Source organism: Cupressus sempervirens, chromosome 6 (genome assembly GCF_028749045.1).
Source record: "Cupressus sempervirens isolate cs-2001-9-10 chromosome 6, ASM2874904v1, whole genome shotgun sequence".
NCBI lineage: Eukaryota > Viridiplantae > Streptophyta > Pinopsida > Cupressales > Cupressaceae > Cupressus > Cupressus sempervirens.
The window spans coordinates 218,556,685-218,577,526 of NC_143123.1; the positions used below are offsets into that span (position 1 = coordinate 218,556,685).

At 34.5% G+C, this 20,842-nt stretch overlaps 1 protein-coding gene across 2 annotated transcripts in view; it reads right to left on the reverse strand.

Moving 5' to 3' along the window:
• The window catches only part of CAT9 (cationic amino acid transporter 9), a 135,545-nt gene that overhangs the window by 38,915 nt on the left and 75,788 nt on the right, over positions 1-20,842 (reverse strand). For both annotated transcript variants that reach the window (XM_089787521.1, XM_089787522.1), the window contains 4 exons: positions 14,282-14,458; positions 13,757-13,981; positions 13,465-13,641; positions 13,059-13,301 (listed from right to left, as the gene is read on the reverse strand). In XM_089787521.1, coding sequence (XP_089643647.1) covers positions 13,059-13,301; positions 13,465-13,641; positions 13,757-13,981; positions 14,282-14,458 — 822 coding nt within the window. The remainder of the gene's footprint in view (positions 1-13,058; positions 13,302-13,464; positions 13,642-13,756; positions 13,982-14,281; positions 14,459-20,842) is intronic.

Below are 20,842 nucleotides of genomic sequence, written 5' to 3' on the forward strand. Positions count from 1 at the left end.
CGTATATGCAAATGAGGCATCTATGCATACTTGGTGCATGTTGACAGGAAGTCACAGGATCGGATATGGAAGTATAATTGATATTATTAGCAGCGATTCAATTTATGGGAACCACATCATGTGTATAGGAGCAAGATTCTATTCCATTTACTATTGTCATGAACAAATAAAGGTTAAGATGATAATTATTTATTCTACAAAATATTTTGATGGCATGTTCGTTAATTGTTGGAAGCTTGAAAGTTTATTTTGTTGGCGCTCTACACGATATTATCAATGCTATTCTAGTGCATGTTGTCTGTGATAATGGAATGCCAAGACTCTGAAGTATAACTACCATGAATGATAAACGCAGCATCGAATGGTATTCTGAAGTGTTACAATATATTGAGTGAGGTCTAATGCAATGTTTTTGGAAGAGTTAGATATATATATATACATATATAGAGAGAGATATATCTATATATATATATATATATATATATATATATATATATATATATATATATATATATATATATATATATGTATATATATATATGTATGTATATATATATATATATAATATATATATATATATATATGTATGTATATATATATATAGATATATATATATATATATGTATGTATATATATATATAGATATATACATATATATAGTATATGTTCTATGATTCAAAAAGAGTTTAAGAAAAGTGCATGGTGACAGCAATGTGAGTGAACCTGTGCAGAGAGAAAGAGGTGGGGGGGGAGGGGGAGAGAGGGGGGAGGGCGAGGGAACTCACAATGAGGGAATGATGCTTGAAAATTTCTTGGTCAAAGAGAGAGTTGTCATGGCTTCTACCTGCTCTCTAATCTCTTGGAGGAATAACATAATTTAAGGCTCTTTTGCTCAAGGGGTTCAAGTATTGCCTAGAGGGCGATATCCTTGGACTACAAGAGAAGTATTTTATGTTTATATATTTGAATATTGATCATGAATTTTATGTAGTAAAGTCATGAAATAACATAGAGAATAATGAATCATGTATGCTTCTAGCATTAGTCGAAACATAGGATAAGTCTATTACTAATCTCTCTAAAATACTTCCAAGACAGATCAAGAAGCATAAGAATGAAATAACATAGAGAATAATGAATCATGTACGCTTCTAGCATTAGTCGAAACATAGGATAAGTCTATTACTAATCTCTCTAAAATACTTCCAAGACAGATCAAGAAGCATAAGAATAATGAGAAATTGCATTTATAGGGAGTTAGATTCGAAGAAATAAAGACACGAGTTGAGAGTTTCAGATTTAGCCTTTGCAAAGGTTCAACAAGGTCATGAAGCAGTGTAGCTTCGAAAGCTCCTTGTTGGTCATTGGAGTAATCTGTAACTTGTTGTAATTATCATGCACCTTTAATAAGGAGACCTATTACAGCGGATTCATCTCTAATGCATCTTGCAGTAGAATTTCTCAACCAAACTAGAAAGTTGTAGAAGAAATCAAGAGAGGATGCTTAGTTTTGGACATATTTTGAAACACAATGGACTACACCTCAGTCTAGTACTTTGACTAAGAACCTACAAGACAAATTGAATAAAGTGATCTAGAATAAGGTCAAGAAGGAAAGTCCTAAACTCTCACCACTAGTAGCAAAGCGGGCTGATTCACCTATCACTAAAGTCATTGGAAAAAATTCAGCCCTAATTGTATTCTTGAAGCAAGTCATCTTACATTATTGAGACCATGTGAGAAGGGTATGTTTTGGTGTCAGAGGAAGTAGCTAGAGGATCTGTTTTAGTTGGCATCCAAGGATCTTGGTCATATTGGTTTAGAGAAAGTGGACCTCATCGAGATGGTTTCTCTGGTGATTAGTTAGAGGACTGTGATTCATGGCATGGGGTCCCATGTATGTAGGCTGGAAGGCCTTTATGCTGACACCTAGGTCATGATATTCCAGGATAGATGGATAATGGTTGAGCTTGGGATTCACCAAGACTGATGCAAACTCTAACCTTGTATTTCAAGTGGAGATGAAATAATAGCTATATTAGAGATATGGTGCAAAGGAATGCTATTTAGTTGAGGTACATTAGCACTGATGATCAAATGGTCAATATTCTCATCAAACCCCTTGCCAAAGTAAAGTTTGTGCATTTTTTAGACAAGCTTAGAATTGTGGAGAATGAAGCTCTTGTTGAGAGGGAGTGTTAGCATTAATGATTTCTAGAGATGCACTATAATGCATTCTTCGCTATGAGAGAGATGCTTGAGGTGTAATCCCTTGTTAATGCATTTGTCTCTGTAGGGAGAAGTTTGAGGTGCAACTTCACTGTGAGAGAGAAGTTTAAGCTGAAATCCCTTGTTTCGCCCTCTATGAATAGCCATGGTGGGTCCATCTCTAGTAGCCATGGTGGATCGACCTCTGGTAGCCATGGTGGATGTCATGTGAGAGACACCATGACTTCGCACTTGTGTTTATTTATCCTCTGGGAATAGCTATGATGAGCGTCATGATGAGATGACAACATCACGTTGAGTGATTTCGTGATGAGCACTTGTTCATTTGCATTTCCATTAATGAGAGTAGCCATGGTGGATATCACTACAAATTTAAATTTCAAGAAGGATTCCTCCCTAATATAGAGGGAGTATTAATGTTATTGTAACTATGGCCAGATTCCTTCAAGCCAACATAGATAACATAAATGTCTTATAGGCCTATGGGCCTTAGACATTTTGTAATGACCCCTTCTTGAAGGTTCTCAATAACCAACTTTGAGATTCATTACTTACGCAGTAACTTAATTAATTAAAAGTAACGATAAATATATCTCATAATGGTTCACGTTTCAACCTCAATTTCTTGCATCCCTCCTATACCTATCCTAATGAGGGCGTGGATTTACTTGTCATAGGGCACTTAACACCAGTATATCCCCTAATTTTTCTTCACCTCTCCACCAACTATCAACTCCTAGGAGTATAGTGAGAGGATAAGGGAACTTTGCTAAAACATCCCAATTCCTTTGCATTATAAGTTATATATATTCATATAATACTTTACGTAAATATTCCCTAAAAATAATATATATAATATCACCCATGTATGTATGTATGTATGTATGTATGTATATAACCAGATTTATCTACTTTATGTTTTATCTAATATAATATACATTTGAGTATCTCCAAGGTATACTTCGGACCACAAACCCTCCTAAACATAGTTAAGATGCTTGGTGTGACATCAATCCGATGTATTATCAAAACATTATTCCCCTGGATTGGTTTGTTGGGACTTTATCCTTAGGGGAAGCATGTGGTTTGGTGTTGCAGATTAGTAGTCAGCCTTTTATGGTTAGTTTAGAGATTTGATGTCCTTGGCCCCTTCGCCATTGATGTCAAAGGAAGACTAATATGTGAGAAAAACAATTATGTTGTTTAAAGGGAGAGATATTTGTTAAAGATATGGAGATATTGTTTAAGCTAAATATTCAACATGATCAACTGGATATATTATGATGTTGTGCATTGATCGGGTTTTCACTTCATATGTTGCCATAAATGCCAAAGGGGGAGATTGTTAGAGATTTGGTTGAGTGTGTCAGAGATTCTTAAGGTGTGTTAATATTTGTGTCTTGTCATTGATGTTAACATACTATTTAATGTTGCAGACAATGTGTTATGCAGTGTTCAATTTGGTTATTTGAGTGGTTTGGATATTATACTAAAGAATATATTATTGTTATTTGTGTTGGAGATTTTGTTATGTTTGTAGTTGATGCTCGTAAACTTAGAGGTTTGCATGATTGTTTGAGTGAGTTTTGGTCAAGTTGCTAGTTATTGGTGTTATAGTGTTATTATGTGCAGAGGTTGAATATTTGGTCGAGTATGAGTTGGTTTTAATGCTTCAGAGGTTACAAAGAAAGCATTATCATTGTGTTCATAGTTGTTATTGTTCATGATTTAGAGTATAACAAGCTATCTTTTGATATGATAGAGTTCGATATTTAGTGTTCTTAATGACCGATGTTGAAGATGAATTGAGATTTCCAGTTGGAATTGATGTGAAGCTTTTGGATGGTATTCATGTTGCTTGTTGGTGTTCTTGGATCGTGCGATGATCGTGTTGTTGACCCACATTGATTGAGGAGATCATAATTGTTGTTTTGATAGCGTGTTGGCATTTCTTTATTTTAGTCCTAGCCGACTTGATGGAGTAACATGTTGCGATTCTTGGTGCTACATTGGGGATGGTGTAGTGTATTCATGGTTGAAGATTTGGGTCCTATCTAAGTCTTAACTGACTTGATTTGGATCATAATCGTGTTTGAGCATATTGTTTATATATTTTATTGTAAAAGGTCTTAGCCGACCTAGTGGATGTTTATTCTTTGTAATTGATATAAATTTTGTAATTGAGAGTGGGTAAGGATGGTGTGAGGATACGAGCAAAGTGATAGGAATGTAATTGTACTTTATTTGAATTGTATAGGTATAGGAGTTGCTATTTGTCGATTCAATTGTAATGAACTGCTTTTCCATCTTGTTTTAATTGAGAAGAGACTGGTGAACCCGATTGAAGGCCAGATCTAAGATTGTATTGTACGTAGTGTGCTGTTGGTAGTGTGTTTGCAAATCAGGTTGTAACACCTTTTCTTCTCTATTTCTATGCTCTTAATAGGGCAGTACTTTTGGTAGAGCACATCATCTTGTGGGTTTGACTCCCACCAAGGTTTTCCCTAACTGGTTTTCTCGAGAACAAATCTGGTGTTCAAGTGTTGTGTTGTGTATCTTGCATTTACTGTTTATCTTTCCGATACGTGTTGTGTTTGTGAGGTTTTGATTTTTAATTGTTACAACTGATTCACTCCCACTCTCAGTTGTGCTTGCCTCCTTGGACCTAACAGCCCTGACATCAACACTATCGCTATGCTCAAGCAAGGAACTATTGTGATAAAACGTTAGTTACTTGAATAAGTGTTTGCCTCTTCCCTACTTGCAATCAAAGTATCCAGACCCTCTAGATGTTGTGGGAGCTCCCATAACTTTTGATCATAATCCTGGAAGGCATTAATAGTTCCGTAAGGCATGCATGAGCTATGGCATGAGACCCTGGATAGATTTTGTTTTGTCCATAATTCACACAAACCCCGTGTCCTAAATGTAAGAGGCTTCCCCCACATGATGGCAAGAAACCATTCTAGTACCACTATAAGAACCCTATGAGCTCTAGCCTCACTGTTGCTCTGAATTTGCTGAATATGTGTTGATAGTTTGTATATTTTTTTCAATTTGTGGAATATATAATTGTTTTTAAACCTTTAAAATATATTCATTTATGGAATTTGGATGATAAATCATTACATTGCATTGAATTGAGAAGCAACTACAAACTCTTCATACCAAGCTTAATTCATTGCACTATTGTATGCATGGAATTACATTGCAAAACTAAAATCTTAACCTTAGAATTGTGCAACCTAACTCGTTTCACAATTTTCCTATATGAAAATATTTACAACCCAAATATGAAAGCGACACTTAAAATCTAATTTCTAAGAACCTGTAAATGATTATGCATCCATGTTGACTATTTGATGAATAAATATGTGTTTCTTAGCATGAAATGTTAGACTTCATTGACGTTGTGACTTGGGAATAGAAATGATGACACCAAGAACAGAATCGGTCCCTTTCCTTACATGCGGACCAAGTAAACGACACCACTACCACCAAATACTGAGATTTGACCCTTTACATTGACCACAACATGCAAATAATCTGTAACGCAGCCTGCTTGAGTATTAAAATTACATCAAACACCATATACTTTCATGCAATCAATGTCCAAGTCCACATTGATATGGAAATGAGCCAGGGATACACTAAATCCTCATACAATACTGTAGATTCCTCAACCTAATAAAGCACACTTGACTAATGATGTTCAACCACAGAGTTGACACAATTCATCAGCTATGAGACGCTGATTCAAAGCATCAAATCCTGAAAGAATTGTCCAAAACCTACAGACAGTACTCTACTAAACCCTTGGGCAGTCTCTCTTCACAACAATGAAAATTCATGAGCAATTGATACTGCTTTTATTTCCCTTACCGTATATATATTTTCTTCAAGTAAATCGAGCCTGTAGCTTCATGGATACTCATTGCATAACTTAAATGAACTTTGACTTTACATACCCACCATCTGTCAAATATCCTCAAATAATATAAACAAAGCTCATTTCCCTCATAATGGCACCAAGATAAAGTATCACTTAATTAATAATAAATGACTTGGTTACGATATAAAGTTTTAACACTATGTATTATAATTAATTTAGAACTAAATAATAATCACTTCATCATTAATAATTCAAAGCACCAAGTGGCCAAGTGAATTCCACAACTTCCAGAGAAAGCCTGCACTAGAATCTCTTGCCATAGATAGTACATGACCACAAATAGACTTACTATAAAGTATAAACAAAAGTCCTTAAAAATGAGCTATGTTAATACCGATCAATTTGCATACTACCACCAAAATGCTCAGGTGCCTCATTAAAAATGGTGGCTCTGACTTCCCTAAAATGATCACTTGCTATAAATATTAAATGTGCCAATCTAACTCAAAAGAGGAACAATCCTCACTGAGGCCTGCCAACGGTCACCTAAAATCTTTCATGATGCCCAAACTGAACCCTCTAATCCACTATACTAGCATACAAGTGTCAAATAATAGGCTAATCCCTCAAACACTGATGCTCACGAATAGGGGGGCATTACAATTTATAAACTACATTTCTGGATCCCTCTTATATGACTTGGATCCTGATTCTAGTACTATTCGGATCCCAATTTTGGCCAAATTTCAGTAGTATTCTGGATAAGAAACTGGATTCTCCATGAATTCAGTAGTGCACAATCCACAGAGAATCCGGATTTCGGTCCGGAATCTTGTTGGAACCCACAAGAGTCTGGGCATGTGTTGGTTGCTTCAGCCTCCAAACAGTACTGTTTTTAATTTAATATGCATTTAATTGATTTTCAACTACACTGCTGGAGGTTGTGAATTTGAAATATTCAGCATGTTGCTTGACTTGGGAGCTTGGAAATTAATATACTTAAGAGTGCAAATATTAAGAGTACAAAGAGTCTCCAAATTTAAAGTTGGCAGTGCCCTTCAAATGGGTTTAATCCATCAAATAAATTGTACTGATTTCCTTTCCTCAAATGACAATTAAATTGGTCAATGTATCTTGCCACATTGATGTAAGAAAGCAATCAAAAAAGAATTCATTCAATGGACAAGTTCATAATTGTTATCCAGAGAGTCTATATTAACTGGAACTGAGATATTTGATTCTCACTCTTCTTCAATAGCAGCAGAAGAGTGACAAACAAGACTGAACACTCCGTGCAATTCTTTTGTTGGACTTCAATTTCAGAAGGAAAGTCTTTAAAATCATTGTGTGTCATTCTTTAAAAAGAGTTCTGTCTTGTAGAATAATATGTAATATATCTCTATGAGTACCGTCTATTGTTCTTAGAGCTTTGGTATATATGGCTAGCTGCATCATGTGCTTCTCCATATGAATTGTTTTAACCATTAGACCCTTTTTATTGAGCACATGGATTGTTGAACTCATGAGCTTTTAAACTGAGAAAATGATAGGGTGGGTAAAAATGATTTTTTTAAGGTTTAAAATTGCTCACCTTCTCATTTTTCTGCTTCTAGCTTCTTATGATTATTATATGGTTGAAGTTTTGCACCAATGATGAACGACATATTACATGTATGAATCCATGAATATACATACATACATATATGCATATATATATTTTTTGATTTATTTATTGAAAATGTCTATATGTCGTTGTACCAAAATCTGCCCAATATTTTTTTTGTTGCCAAATCTTGGTATCTGAATCCGAACTAGAACTAGGATTGGCTACTTAGCTTATAACAAATAACATTGTAGTTCCGCAAAGGAGCAAAAGACTTCCTACTCATAATTTTGAAATCATTCCTCAGGAACACCCTACAGTCAATAATCTTGTGTCCAAAATTTTTGTAAGAGAAACGATAACCATAAAACTAAGAATTGTTAAACCTGATTGTAAGTGCTTGTCTTGAGAACGAGGCCTTTTGAAAGCATCACTTGTGATTTTTTATGGTGAATCCTTCCTGCTATCAGCGATCATCTTTTGTTCTCCTTCTTTTGTAGACTTAGAAATTTGACCTTTTGTGTGACCAACACCGCCTTTATCGGTAGTTGATCTTTCTGAGCCAATTACCTTGTCCAAGGACATAAAAAATCTCAAACTTATTTATTTATCTTCTCATGATTCAGATGTGTCAAAGATTTATCTACCTTTCTAAGTGAGACAATTTCAGCTTTAAGTCTTTCACAGTTTTCTTCCTTGCAATTAAGCTAATTTCTAATGCCGTCTTCTATTTTCACAACCTTTTTTTTTAAGGGGGATAAATGCTTTGACCCGGAACTATGAACTGGTGAAGCCACAAATGGGGGATCTCATCCCCAATGGATTCAAGCCTTAAAGGCAAGAACAACACCATAACAAGTTAACCATCACAACATGCCACTATTGGCTTTAATTCTTCAACTTGAACCTTCAAGTCAACTATCATTTTTTCTACTTCTCCAAGAGCTTGAGATGTCTTGGTTTATGTCTCATTCCCTTCTTGTACCAGAAACTTCACGTTTTATTTTTTCTTTCTAAATCTCTTGACTTCATTTAGAACGTTCATTAGCTCCTCTTCAAAATCTGCTTCTCCTTTTTCTTCATCGTTGTGATCTTCCTATTCTTGATTTTCAATGTCTACTTCATCTTTGGCCATGAACAATATTTCTTCAATTAAAAGGCTCTTCATTGCTAACATCAGATGAACTACTTTCTTCCTCTAAATAGAGACTCTTTTTACCCTTTTGAAACTTCTTCTCTCTTGCCTTATACTTCTTGTTAAACTTGGGCTTCTTTTCATAGTTGTTGTCCTCATGTTTTGCATATGGATAGTTAAATGCAAAAGGTCCTACCTTACACAGTTAAAGCACTTGAAAGGAAAATTGCCTTTAAATTTACCTATACCTTTCTTTAGCCTACTCATGAAATAAGCCTCTTCAAAATTAGGCTCTTCCATCAAAACATTCACTAAATCTTTTCCTTTCTTTGAAAATTTGAAAGTTGCCTCCTTTTTGTCTAAGAATCAGAGTTTCTCCTCATCTCATAGGCTTTTAGAATGACATGAAGCTCATCAACAGGCAACTTATTAAGCTTCTTCACCTCTTCAACGATGAAACCTTTGCATCAAAATGCAAAGGAAGAGGATTTCATTTTTTTAAGACTATAGTGGCTCTTCAACCTTTTCTCCTAAACCCTTAATAGTGTTAACAACTTATCTACTTGCAAAAAATAAGCAGCAACATTTCCATCTTCCTACATCCCGAGATTTTCAAAATGCCTTCTATGAGTTTGAAGCTTTGCCTTCTTAACCTTGTCAAATACTTCATATGTTTACTGAAGTTTCTCCCAAATATAATGAATTGTATTGCAATGGACCACTTTTACATATTTTGTCTCTGACAAACCACATAAGATTGCATTCATCCCTTTTGCATTATTTTCAGAAGCCCTCTTCCTATTAGCATCCATTGGAGGAGTTGATGGAATTGTGTACCCAATCCTCACACTTTTCCAAAAATCAAAACCAAGTGACATTAGAAAAGTATACATGTGAACACTCTAGAATGCATTGTTGGAGCCATCAAATAAGAGCAATATATTCATAACAAGACCTTCCAGAGAACCAGGATAAGCCTCCCACCATATAAGCTTGTTTTTCCAAAGGAACCCTACACTAATACCAATATAAGAGCACATAGAAAATACTAGAGGGAGCTGAATCACTATTTCAGAATTTTGAATGCACGAAATCACATCAAATAGAGGATTAGAATAGAGAGAGTATACATCAAAAAATAAACACCAAATTTCACATGGAAAACCCTTTCATGTAAAAACCACAGTAGGTCAATAGCTTTCAATTAACAAATATACACCAACTTAGAAATACATAAGTGAATACCAAGTCACTGAAAGCACCCACGTAGAGCACCAACCTTCTTCTAAGCACCAACTTCATTCAACCTGAAAATAGCTCTTGATTATATGTCTCTAGCATGTTTGAGAAAGTCTACCAAAATATATATCATGTCAAAATGAAAACAACGATTAACAGCAGAAAAAAAGAGTTATGAAAAGCTTAACACAACATATATGCTTTGCCCATTAACTCTGTACAAGGAACAAACAGCTGAGGTAAAAATATAATCTTTCAAATACAAAATGTAGTAACTGCAATGTGTTATCCACTATTTGTCCTAAATGTTCAATACGTCTTGGAGGAATTCCATCAACCAGTTGGCAAGTAAGTTCATTCTAATTTTCTGACTTATCGTGTGAACCAAAACACTACACAAGTGCTTTGCATAGAAATTATGTCAAACATTTATAAGGTCATAACATGCTGAAGTAAATAGAGACAATTTGTCAAACACTTGGTGTACCACCTATTGACATGAGAATTTCTATGCTGTAAAATTGGATGTAATGGTTAGCTATTACAGACTTAGTAGATGAACCAGGACAATATTTATATCATGTCTTCATATAACCATTTGATTTCAAACTTGCATATAATCAGATTGGTAAATATATCAGAATAACATATGATAGCAGCAGTGAAATCTAATATTATTTTAAACGGACAAGAAAGTTACAGAGTTCTATCTTTAATTCCAAATGATGTTAACAAAAATTATGAGAACCTAATATGAAGTCACAGCTCTGTAATTTGACTCAAAATTATCACAAATTTCATGCAATGTAAACCTCTCGGTATTCAAGTCTGAAATGAATGTGTAGCCCAAAATTATCATTCTTGGGGTTTTGGGATCTATCCAAAAAACTCATGCTGTTGCCTTACTTGGGATGGCTGTTTTATTAACACCACATACTGAGATTTATGGTATATAGCCGCCGATGACATGATGTATGTTATTCTCTAAAAAAGACTAATTCAATCTCCTCTGAAACAATTCATTTAAATCCAATCATGACTCCAAGGTGAAGTAATTGATATCTGCAAAGATCGATGGATCTCTCATCATCTCTATTTGCAAAAACTCTTGAAGAATTTCATTCGTCCAAGCTGGCAAATACCCCTGCGCACAAGAACTCCCAATTCGAAGGCAATTAACAAATACATGAGATGGTTTGACTTTTGGCTTTCAGGCTTTATATATTTCTCCTTCACAAATCGACCAAGTAACTTTACGTTCCTTTTTTGCAAAGCTTAAATGCACTGTCTTTTGATGTAGGTTGACTTTCATCATTAAATTAATTCATTAAATGTCCCTTGTGTGAGATACTACTTGGCTTTTGTTTTAATTCATTAAATGATATTTTCTTTTCATTCGCTCGTGTTGACTTAGAGTAACATCAAATTATTGGCATCCTTTAACATTATAATCATTTAATAGTAAATACACTTTTTAAGTCAATTGGCCCCCACTCATTAAATTACTTCATAATATAACTTTATAATGACTTTATCATTAAATTACAATGCGCTCAAGAAAGCCATTCCACTAAGAAAATTGACGAATGAGTCAACCACTGTGTAGACCATGAATCTAGGTGCCTTGTCGAATATAGTAACTCCTCAACATTGACTTACTGTAAATAGTATGTCCCTAAATAACTGCTCCACTCAATGGTGTTGAACCTCAACACTACCACCATCCTGTTCGAATATAGTAACTCCTCAACCTTGACTTACCGTGAGTAGTAAGTCCCTAAATAACTGCTCCAATCAATGGTGTCGAATCTCAACACTACCACCATCTTGTTCAGGCACCCTGCCAAACTAAACTAAACGAAATGAAGAGCAATAATGAACTCTCCTGTCCTCTGAAATGGGGGTTGACCTCTGGTTCTGCAAACTGAAACCCCCTAACCATCTGACACAGCCTATGAGGGCCACCGATAGGATAATCCAAACCACCAACCATGGTGAGCTAAAATGGAGACACAACACTTGAGTTTTAATGCAGACAACTGTTACCCAGTTGTTGAGTATGCTGCCCCACCCACAGTCAATGGAAGAATCTTACAAGTCGTACACAAAAGGATAAATAAGTTAATGAATCAGTTACAAATAAAACTGTCAAGCATCAAATTGCAGTGCTGTCTAAACACTGTAGCCACCATTCACCAAAAACCATTCCACCCAAAAAGGATTAATTCATTAAAACAGAAGCCGCAACTAATTAAGAAGATCACACCTCAAAGACTTTTAATCATTTTCAACTTTTTGAAATTCAACCAGTGACTTACCAATCTGACTTGGCAAGAGCTGGCACAAAGAAGTAGACTAACTGATAGAAAACAAGTAGCTGACAAAGACCTGATAAATAATCAGCAGCTCCTGATTTTCATTTCATTCCAATTCTCTTTTCAGAAAGTCAAACATAGAAAAACAATGTACCTTTGAAATCAATGACAAAATATTCAACAAAACCTTTAACAGAAATTAAACAATGGTCAAAACAGAGTGAAGAAATCAAGATTCAGAAAAAAATATGACAGAAACTGAATATGTGAAGAAGAAAATCAATTTCTATATACATGTCTAAGAAATACTAAATATTGGCATACTTATGAGTTGAATGTTGGTCCTCTTCCAGAAACTACTATTTCTTCTTGGCTAATATGTGATGGGCAATGGGATTGTTAGTTTTTTTTGTCAATAACTTTTGTTCTTATAGAAACTAGTTTTTGATTCAACAAAAAAACAGAATACACAACAAATTAAGTTCAAGCAATGTAGCTTATTTTTAAAAAAAATTCCAAGTCTTCAATTCGAAATAATAAAAGCAATCATTGAAGTAGATTCCATTCCATGTCTTTCACTTCTTGGGTATAACTTCTTTGCAAATCAAAAGGAAAAATAAATTCAAAATTTTAGAGGATACTTACTTGTTTATAATGAAGAGTAGCAGCACAGAAGATAGCCAAAATGACTAAGATCACAGGATAAATGAAATATGAGCCAAAACGATAACACAGACCAGAGACAAAGCCACAGCACACAATACCAAGAATACACGCAACAGCCTCATTCCATTTTGTGAATCCTTTGGCAGGAAATTCAGATTGAATCTGTGCATCCACTTTTATACGAAGCATGATAACACAAGCCGAAACAACGGAGTATCCTGACTGTTACAGTTATTTGCGTAACAAATATTAGTTAACAATGGAACATTATTCTCTAAATCAGGCTAATGCAATTTTTATTGTTTTCCCAATTCCCAACAAAAAAGCCAGACTTCCGTTTGTGAGTTATTAAAAAAGTAGCAAAGTTCCAAGTCAGAAAGAATACCAGAGTCCCGACTGACAAAATATGAGAAAGTGAGCTGACATTGAAGAATGCTGCCAGGAATCCAGCAACACATCCAACCCAAATTTGTGAATGGATAGGGGTCCGATATGTAGGATGAACCTTCGCAAAAAATGATGGTAGCAGGCCATCACGTCCTAGACCTAGGTATAGTCGTGACTGTAATAAATGTGATGTACAGTAAGAAAGAGTTCGTTAAAAATAGAACTATACTATACAATGAACTCATTGAAAGCACGTCTATAATTGTTGCATGTGATCATAGAATTACAACCTGAACATATAATCCAACCAGAAGCGTTGTAGTAAGACCAGCAACAGCACCAACACTTATAAGGATGACAACAAACTTTAGGCCCTTAGCAGAAAAAGCTTCGGCCAAAGGTGCATCTCCGCCAAGATATTCATATGGTAGCATGCCCGTCAAAACTAAGCAGACACCAATATATAAAGCTGCACAAGCAATCAAGCTAACAAGTATGCCTATTGGCAAGTCCCTCTGGAAAAAAATTGCACAAAACAAAAATGTATTTACTTTATCTGTCATTCAGATAATGATTAAAAACAAAAGACAAATCTTTTATGCCAATTTCATATGATATGTCACAAAACCAAATAAATAAGTACCATTCTGTATCTAATTACTCATTTCAATATTTGATTCCATTAAAATAAGACAAAGAAAGTTCTGTGACTCTTTGATCCTTAGAATAATCCAAGGTGGATTCTCCATAAGAATAAAAGCCCCTAATGTGACAGAAGCATACATAAATTACAGACAAAAACTTGCACACGTTACCTTGGGTTTCCTGCATTCTTCTGCTGAATTTGCAACTGCATCAAATCCAACATAGGCAAAGAACACAACTGTAGCCCCCGTGGCAATCGCTTTGAATCCATTAGGAGCAAAAGGTGTCCAATTTGACAAATCAATCTCAAAAGCACCGCTAAAAATTACCAGCAGAACAATCATAACCTGGAACATAAAAACCACAAAATATGCTGTCAAGAATAACACCTGAGAGAACCCATATAAATAATTATATCCTCTTTCCTTGACTGAAAATATAAAGAACTTTACAAAGTACTCAGAAAATTTTCATGGATTCAGAACTTCTATTGCAGTGCAGAACTTTAAAAAACTAAATAAATCTGAATTGAACACATTTATGGCATGATCCTGTATGCTTCTGAATGTACCTGTGTGATTTTTTTAGCATAACTGTTTCAAATCATACTCCACAATCCATCGTCGGGATAAAGAAAAAGAAATTGTAAATCGCGGACTTGGTCACTAAATGGAAGGGAGGAGGGGAAAAGGATAATGAGGGATCAAAAAAGAATTGAGGTAGCTTGAGTTGTCACACAAAAATGGAAACTATAAGGAATGGCAAAATTGTTTTTTATATACTAAGAATGAGTACTCATTTTCTACATATTAAAAGTCGAATAAAAAATTGAATTATTATTTATATTCAAATTTTGGTCAACAAATAATTATGATAGAGCTAAACACAGAAAAATTTAACAAAATTATTACAGTACTAGGGACAGAAACCAATAGTATTTTACTGTATGTCAGCTCATGCGCATGTGGGTGCATATATATAAAAGTATTATTAGATTAACAAAAACAGTATTGATGATTATAATATAAAACATTAATAGAAAGCATTTAAATATTATAATTGCATAATTATTCAAAATAGCATTAAAATTTTATTAATTAGACTAATATTAGAAAATCTTTGCATAGATTAGCAATTGTGATAATATTCAGATTAATTTATAGAGCAATTGAACTATATATTAAATAGTAATTACAAAAACTTATAAATTAAAAAGTAATCAACTAGTGACACCATTTTACTCTCATGTTGAAGTCCAAGGTCAATTCTCCTCAAGGATATCTTAGCACCAGTGGGGCATGTTGGGAGTGATATTCCTGCTGCAACAATTGTGTAGGGTAAGCCCACAAGTTTTAGAGGAGGGAAGCAAGGAAGAATAAGAAGAAGCTGCCCAACAATAGGAGATAGAAGGAGAAAGCATGCAAGCTACAGAAGCAAATGAGGGAGGAAATGAAAATGTATCCTCTATAGGCGGAGAAAGGAAATGATAAGAAGGTATTGAAGTCAAGCCATATGGACATTGCAAGAGGAAGGATAGGAATTTGAAAAATAACTGCCATAGAATCCTCCACTAGTGGAATGTTAATTAAAGCAGTATCCCTGCAAATAAATTGTATGGCATATGGTACTCTGGAGTCTGAACAAACCTTCATGATTCATGGGTGGAAGCTCCAATGGAACTATCACTAATTAATATAAAAACATCCTAACTATATAAAATATAAATAATTAAATAGTAATTAATAAAAACCAATTAGAATTAGTAATAATCATAATTTAAAATATATAATACTAGAAATTATTCATAGTGATTATTCTAATCGATGATTAGAGATTATTCTATTGGGAACAAGTCTCTTTATGTGTGCGTAAACTTGTAAAGTAATTAAACATAAAGCAAAACTCGTGTCAATTAATTTGAAATTTTAGCTTAAAATTGAAAGAAAAATGAATTATTAAACAAATTAGAAAAGCTTAAATCATTGATTGCATTGCTAATTAAAATGTTATATTAATCAAATAAAATTAATAATAAGTCACATAAAGTTGCCATTGCATCAATTTTAATTAGTCACTATATGTATGCATATAAATATATATTATTTATTATCAATTAATTAGTATTGAGCAGTGAGGGAACTAATATCAAGATTTTTTATATTTATTACAATAAGAATAAGAAAAAATATTAATTGTATTAATATAATTGAAATTTAAATGGATGTTTTTGTTAGTAATAAAGAATATAAATTGATATACAAAGAATGGACATGATGAATAGAGTAGAGAAGATAATGCTGTCATGATGAGCAGTAACTAACAATGTCCTGAACAATCAAAGACATGGTTGCTCTAAAGACACTAGAGATCAAAAGCACTGTCATGTAATAGCAGAAGGTGAAAGCTTGCATATAAGAAGCGGCAGCTTCTGAAGCACAAACAGTGCTTTACAAATACAAAATACCTGTTGTAACACTATGTTGACAGAGACATCACATTGAAATGAGTAGATATTGAGTATAAGGTGATTCGAGATATTTGAAAAAAATTGGACTTTTTTCTCAAATAGTGAATATTATAATTATTAAAGTCAGTGGATAACAGGGAAAAACCTTAGGACTGTGATGCATTGGATAATTTGTGATCAAGAATGTAGCATCAATCAGCGAGAACAGTGTTTGGCACAGTAGGCATGATAAAGCAGATAAAAGGGTCGAGTCAGAATTTTTTACAGAGTTTTGAAACAGTGACATAAAGTGATCTAAAAACCAGTGATAAACATAGATAATAAGATCATGAGAACATGTATGGAAATGACAGAGAGGGCCTAAGATAATAGACAGAAATGGCTAGTACGATCAACGCATCATAAGTGGAAACATGCATATGATTATCATTCTAGTGCAGTGAAATCATAAGTGGAGATGATTGTGTCATAAAGAACAAAGGAGGTGTAGCTCTATGTCATAATGGCCATCAAAGAGTTGCTAAACAGTCCATATAGAGCAGGGGAACATACTGATTGTTACTCTGTCATAAGGGCACATGTTGTTGGCTCTGTCTTTACAGATAAACTCAGAGTCTCTGGGATGCCAAGGAGCAGAGATACAAAAACATTGTAATGATGTTAGTGGTCGAAAGAGAGGGTTACACTATTATCAAATTGCAGATATACAATACATTGACTGTTAGTACAGAGCTTTGACTGTTAGTACAAGTGTCCAATTCGTAACAAACTTAGAGAAGCTGTAGAGAATCCTTTAAATGCTCTAATATTAGTGAGATCAAAGAAGCAGGTGGAGGAGTTAAATATTGCATTAAAGTCACAAAATCAAGAGAAGCCTAAAATGAAGCTTCATCACATGGAGATTAATTTTAAGTTATTTTATGTCTTGACTAGAGAACATCTACTTTCTGCTGTAGATGAGATAATAGTTCAGTCTTGTTCCTCAGAGACTAGTGTTTAGTAGATTCTGTTTAGGATGTTTTCAATTTGAAAAATGGGAATGCAACTGAAGCTGTTATCACTGAATGCCAACTGCTACCATCAGAAGATGATGAGTTTTGGTTGTGAAAATTTAGTAGAATCTGTTGGTGTCGAGGATGACTTCATTGCAAAGAAAAAGCCTCTCTATGACATTCGTGTATGTTGGGTGGATATCTTGCAACTCACAACTTTAAGTAAAATCCATTCACAAAATAGGATGACCAGCCACAGTGTGTGAGACAGAGTCTCTCCTACCTTAAATGGAAGGCTCTCCCTTCTCACTGTTCCTTGGATCAACTCAAGGTAAGCAAGAAGTTGAGAGATTTGAAAGGGTATTACCAGTATTCTTTTCTATTAGCTTTCAGAAAAGAATCCACTTACCTGCAAAGTCAGTAATGGGCAAGATGGAACCTTGGACTACACTTCTATCTAGAGTTGTAAATGGTGATACCAATAAATTAACACTAACTCAAAGGTTAGCTAAAAGCATACCAGTTGTGAGGCCTCACCCCGACCCGTCATAGCATGGACACTTTATTTACATTTTGATATTCAAGACCTTGATATGTTGACAGTTATTCGAGACTTAGATGGACAATGGATTGTTTTATCTATGCATTTTGATACTTCAGTAGTGTTTTGCATTATTATATGCACTTAGAACCTATTATTGTGTAAGAAATGTTCGAAAACATATGGATGCAGTTTTATGACATGATACTATTAGATTTTGATGCTTTATGAGGTGAATGATTATGATGATTTATGATACACAAATAAATGATAATTTGATTTTGATATTTATTCAAAATGCAGATAGATGTTAATTTGATGGTTTATGATATGCAGATTTGATATTCTAACATCTTGGATGATTTAAATGGAAATAAATAGGAAAGGAAAATTTACCTGAATTATGGTTATCACTATATGCATTTACATTATATATGTTATATGACCCCTTGGACTATTGATGCTCGATTTTAATGTGCAAGAAGTGGAACCATGGAAATTCTTGGGGGAAACAAGTTCGAAACCTTGTGAACACGGTTTAACCAAGGCGAATCTTTGGAAGATTCAAAAGCCTCGTTGTGAAAGTATTTTTCTTCGTAATTGTATGGTTGCGTGCTTGTGAATATGTTTAATCATATTTTAGATGCATTAAAGGCATGTCAAGGTGAAGTGTGATGTATTTTTATGTGTCACTTGACACTTGTATTGTCTATGTGTTGATGACATGTCACGTAGAGTGTTGGTCACAAGGTCACTTAATCTTGGTCCTTTTCTTCCCTTCCTATTAATGTTTAAGTACACCCACTTGGGAGAGAGTGTTAGGATGGGTCACCATCATGTTGATTTTCGAATTCAAACTTGTTAGGGATTTTAGGGGGCCTAAATGGGATCCTAAAGTGTTATTTTATTGATAAAAAGCCACCCAAATGGTAGTAAGACATGTTAGGGGCCTAAATTCAACTATTTTAGTGATTTCCTAGCTTAGGGAACCCCTTAAACAAAGCCATCTTGAACCAATTCGAAATTTTGAGTTTCCCCATGAGAGTACCCCCACCATCCCACTTGATCAACCTTCTTATTTTGGAGGAGCAACAATGTAAGATAGGGAGGCTTGATGTTCTTACTAAAAAGGGTAGTAGAGGGTCTTTTTAGTGGAGGGGTGACAAGTTAGTGGGTTGTTCACCCACTCTCTAATTTTAGAGACAATTAGGTTTGGAGGGAGATTAAGGGAGCTCTACTACAACCATCTTTACCCTAACTTAGACCAAGTTTGGTGTCTCAAAACATGCTTCTTTTTCATTTCTTTCTTTTAGCATGAATAAGCAAATCTGCAAGTGTGAAGAATTATCAAGGGAGTATGCATTGCATTGTAAATCTTGTGTTATGGACATGGCATTGTGATATGGAGCGGTGAATGTGCCATGTGGTCTTGGAGATTTTTCCTTTGGTTTTGCTCTCTACTTGTGTTTTTTTTTTTTTTTTCTTGTTTGAATGTAAGTGTTAATGTGTTTATGGGTGTGAAGGCTTCACTCAGAAGAGAAGCCTTGGGTGAAGGGCATAAGTTGGGCTCATCATTACAGTTGAAAGGGTTACCTCATGATGAGGATTTGTTTATATCATGGAGTATGGGCTCTATTAAGGCCATGAATCTTGTTATTTTGGGAGGTACAAGGAGGTTTATGTGAATGAGGAGATGATTTGTTTTGGAGGCCTTGAGAGGCAAAATGCAATGTCAATATATCGTTTATGTTTATGATGGCCTTGAGAGGCATAATGCAATGGCAATATTTTATTTATGTTTGTTATGGCATCTCCTCTTTGAAGAGCCCACCTTCACCCAACGTTTTATGATTCCAATGGAGAATCATTGTGCAAGCCATGGGAGGGAGTTGTTTGTGTTTTGTGTAGTGTTTCATGCAATGTTTAGTGATGTATGTGTGTAACCTGTTTGGTTCTTGTTTCCCCTACTCGATGGGTGGCTTCATAGAAGCCTAGGTTGGGAGGTGAGCCTCCATGGTTCCTATTTGTGTGTGTTATGTGCAGGTTTTGTGAAGATGTATGCCATGAAGTATTAAGGTTTCACCCTTGTCAAAGTGGAGAAGATCCAAATGTGAAAAGAAAGCTCAATGTTCATATTTTCTCAATGTTCATGATTTTGAAAGTCTCTTGTGTTGTTTCAATGTGATGTAAAGGGATTGTGTTATTGTTACCATGTGAGTAGGTAGAGAGAAGAATTTGAGCATGTTGTGCATATGTCTCCTTGTAAAGAAATGATCATTTGAGGTTTTATGTGTTATGAAGCATTAGTATGAGTTGTAGAATACATTCATATCATTGTTACCAATTTAAATATTATAGAAGGAAGGATGTAAGGCTGTATGTTTTTTTTTTTTTTTTACTTGTAATGGAATAGTCTATGTTAAATTCCATGTGTTATGAGATAAGATTGTATGTGATTCTTCTCTCTTGGATGTATTTGTAGATATGAATTTCATAAATGACATGTAGAAGAATGTGATGATAGAGTTGATGAGATACAAATATATCAGTTACATTAAAAGGATATATGTTGTACATTTCACAACTTGGAATGAAATTATTAAGTTGATACTTCATTATCTGTGTATAAACATCTATACATTGGACTCTTAAGTTCTATTAATTTGCTAAGAAGACAAAACCATACTACTAACAAATATGTTCAAAAAAAAACAAAGAGAAAGTTTTGATG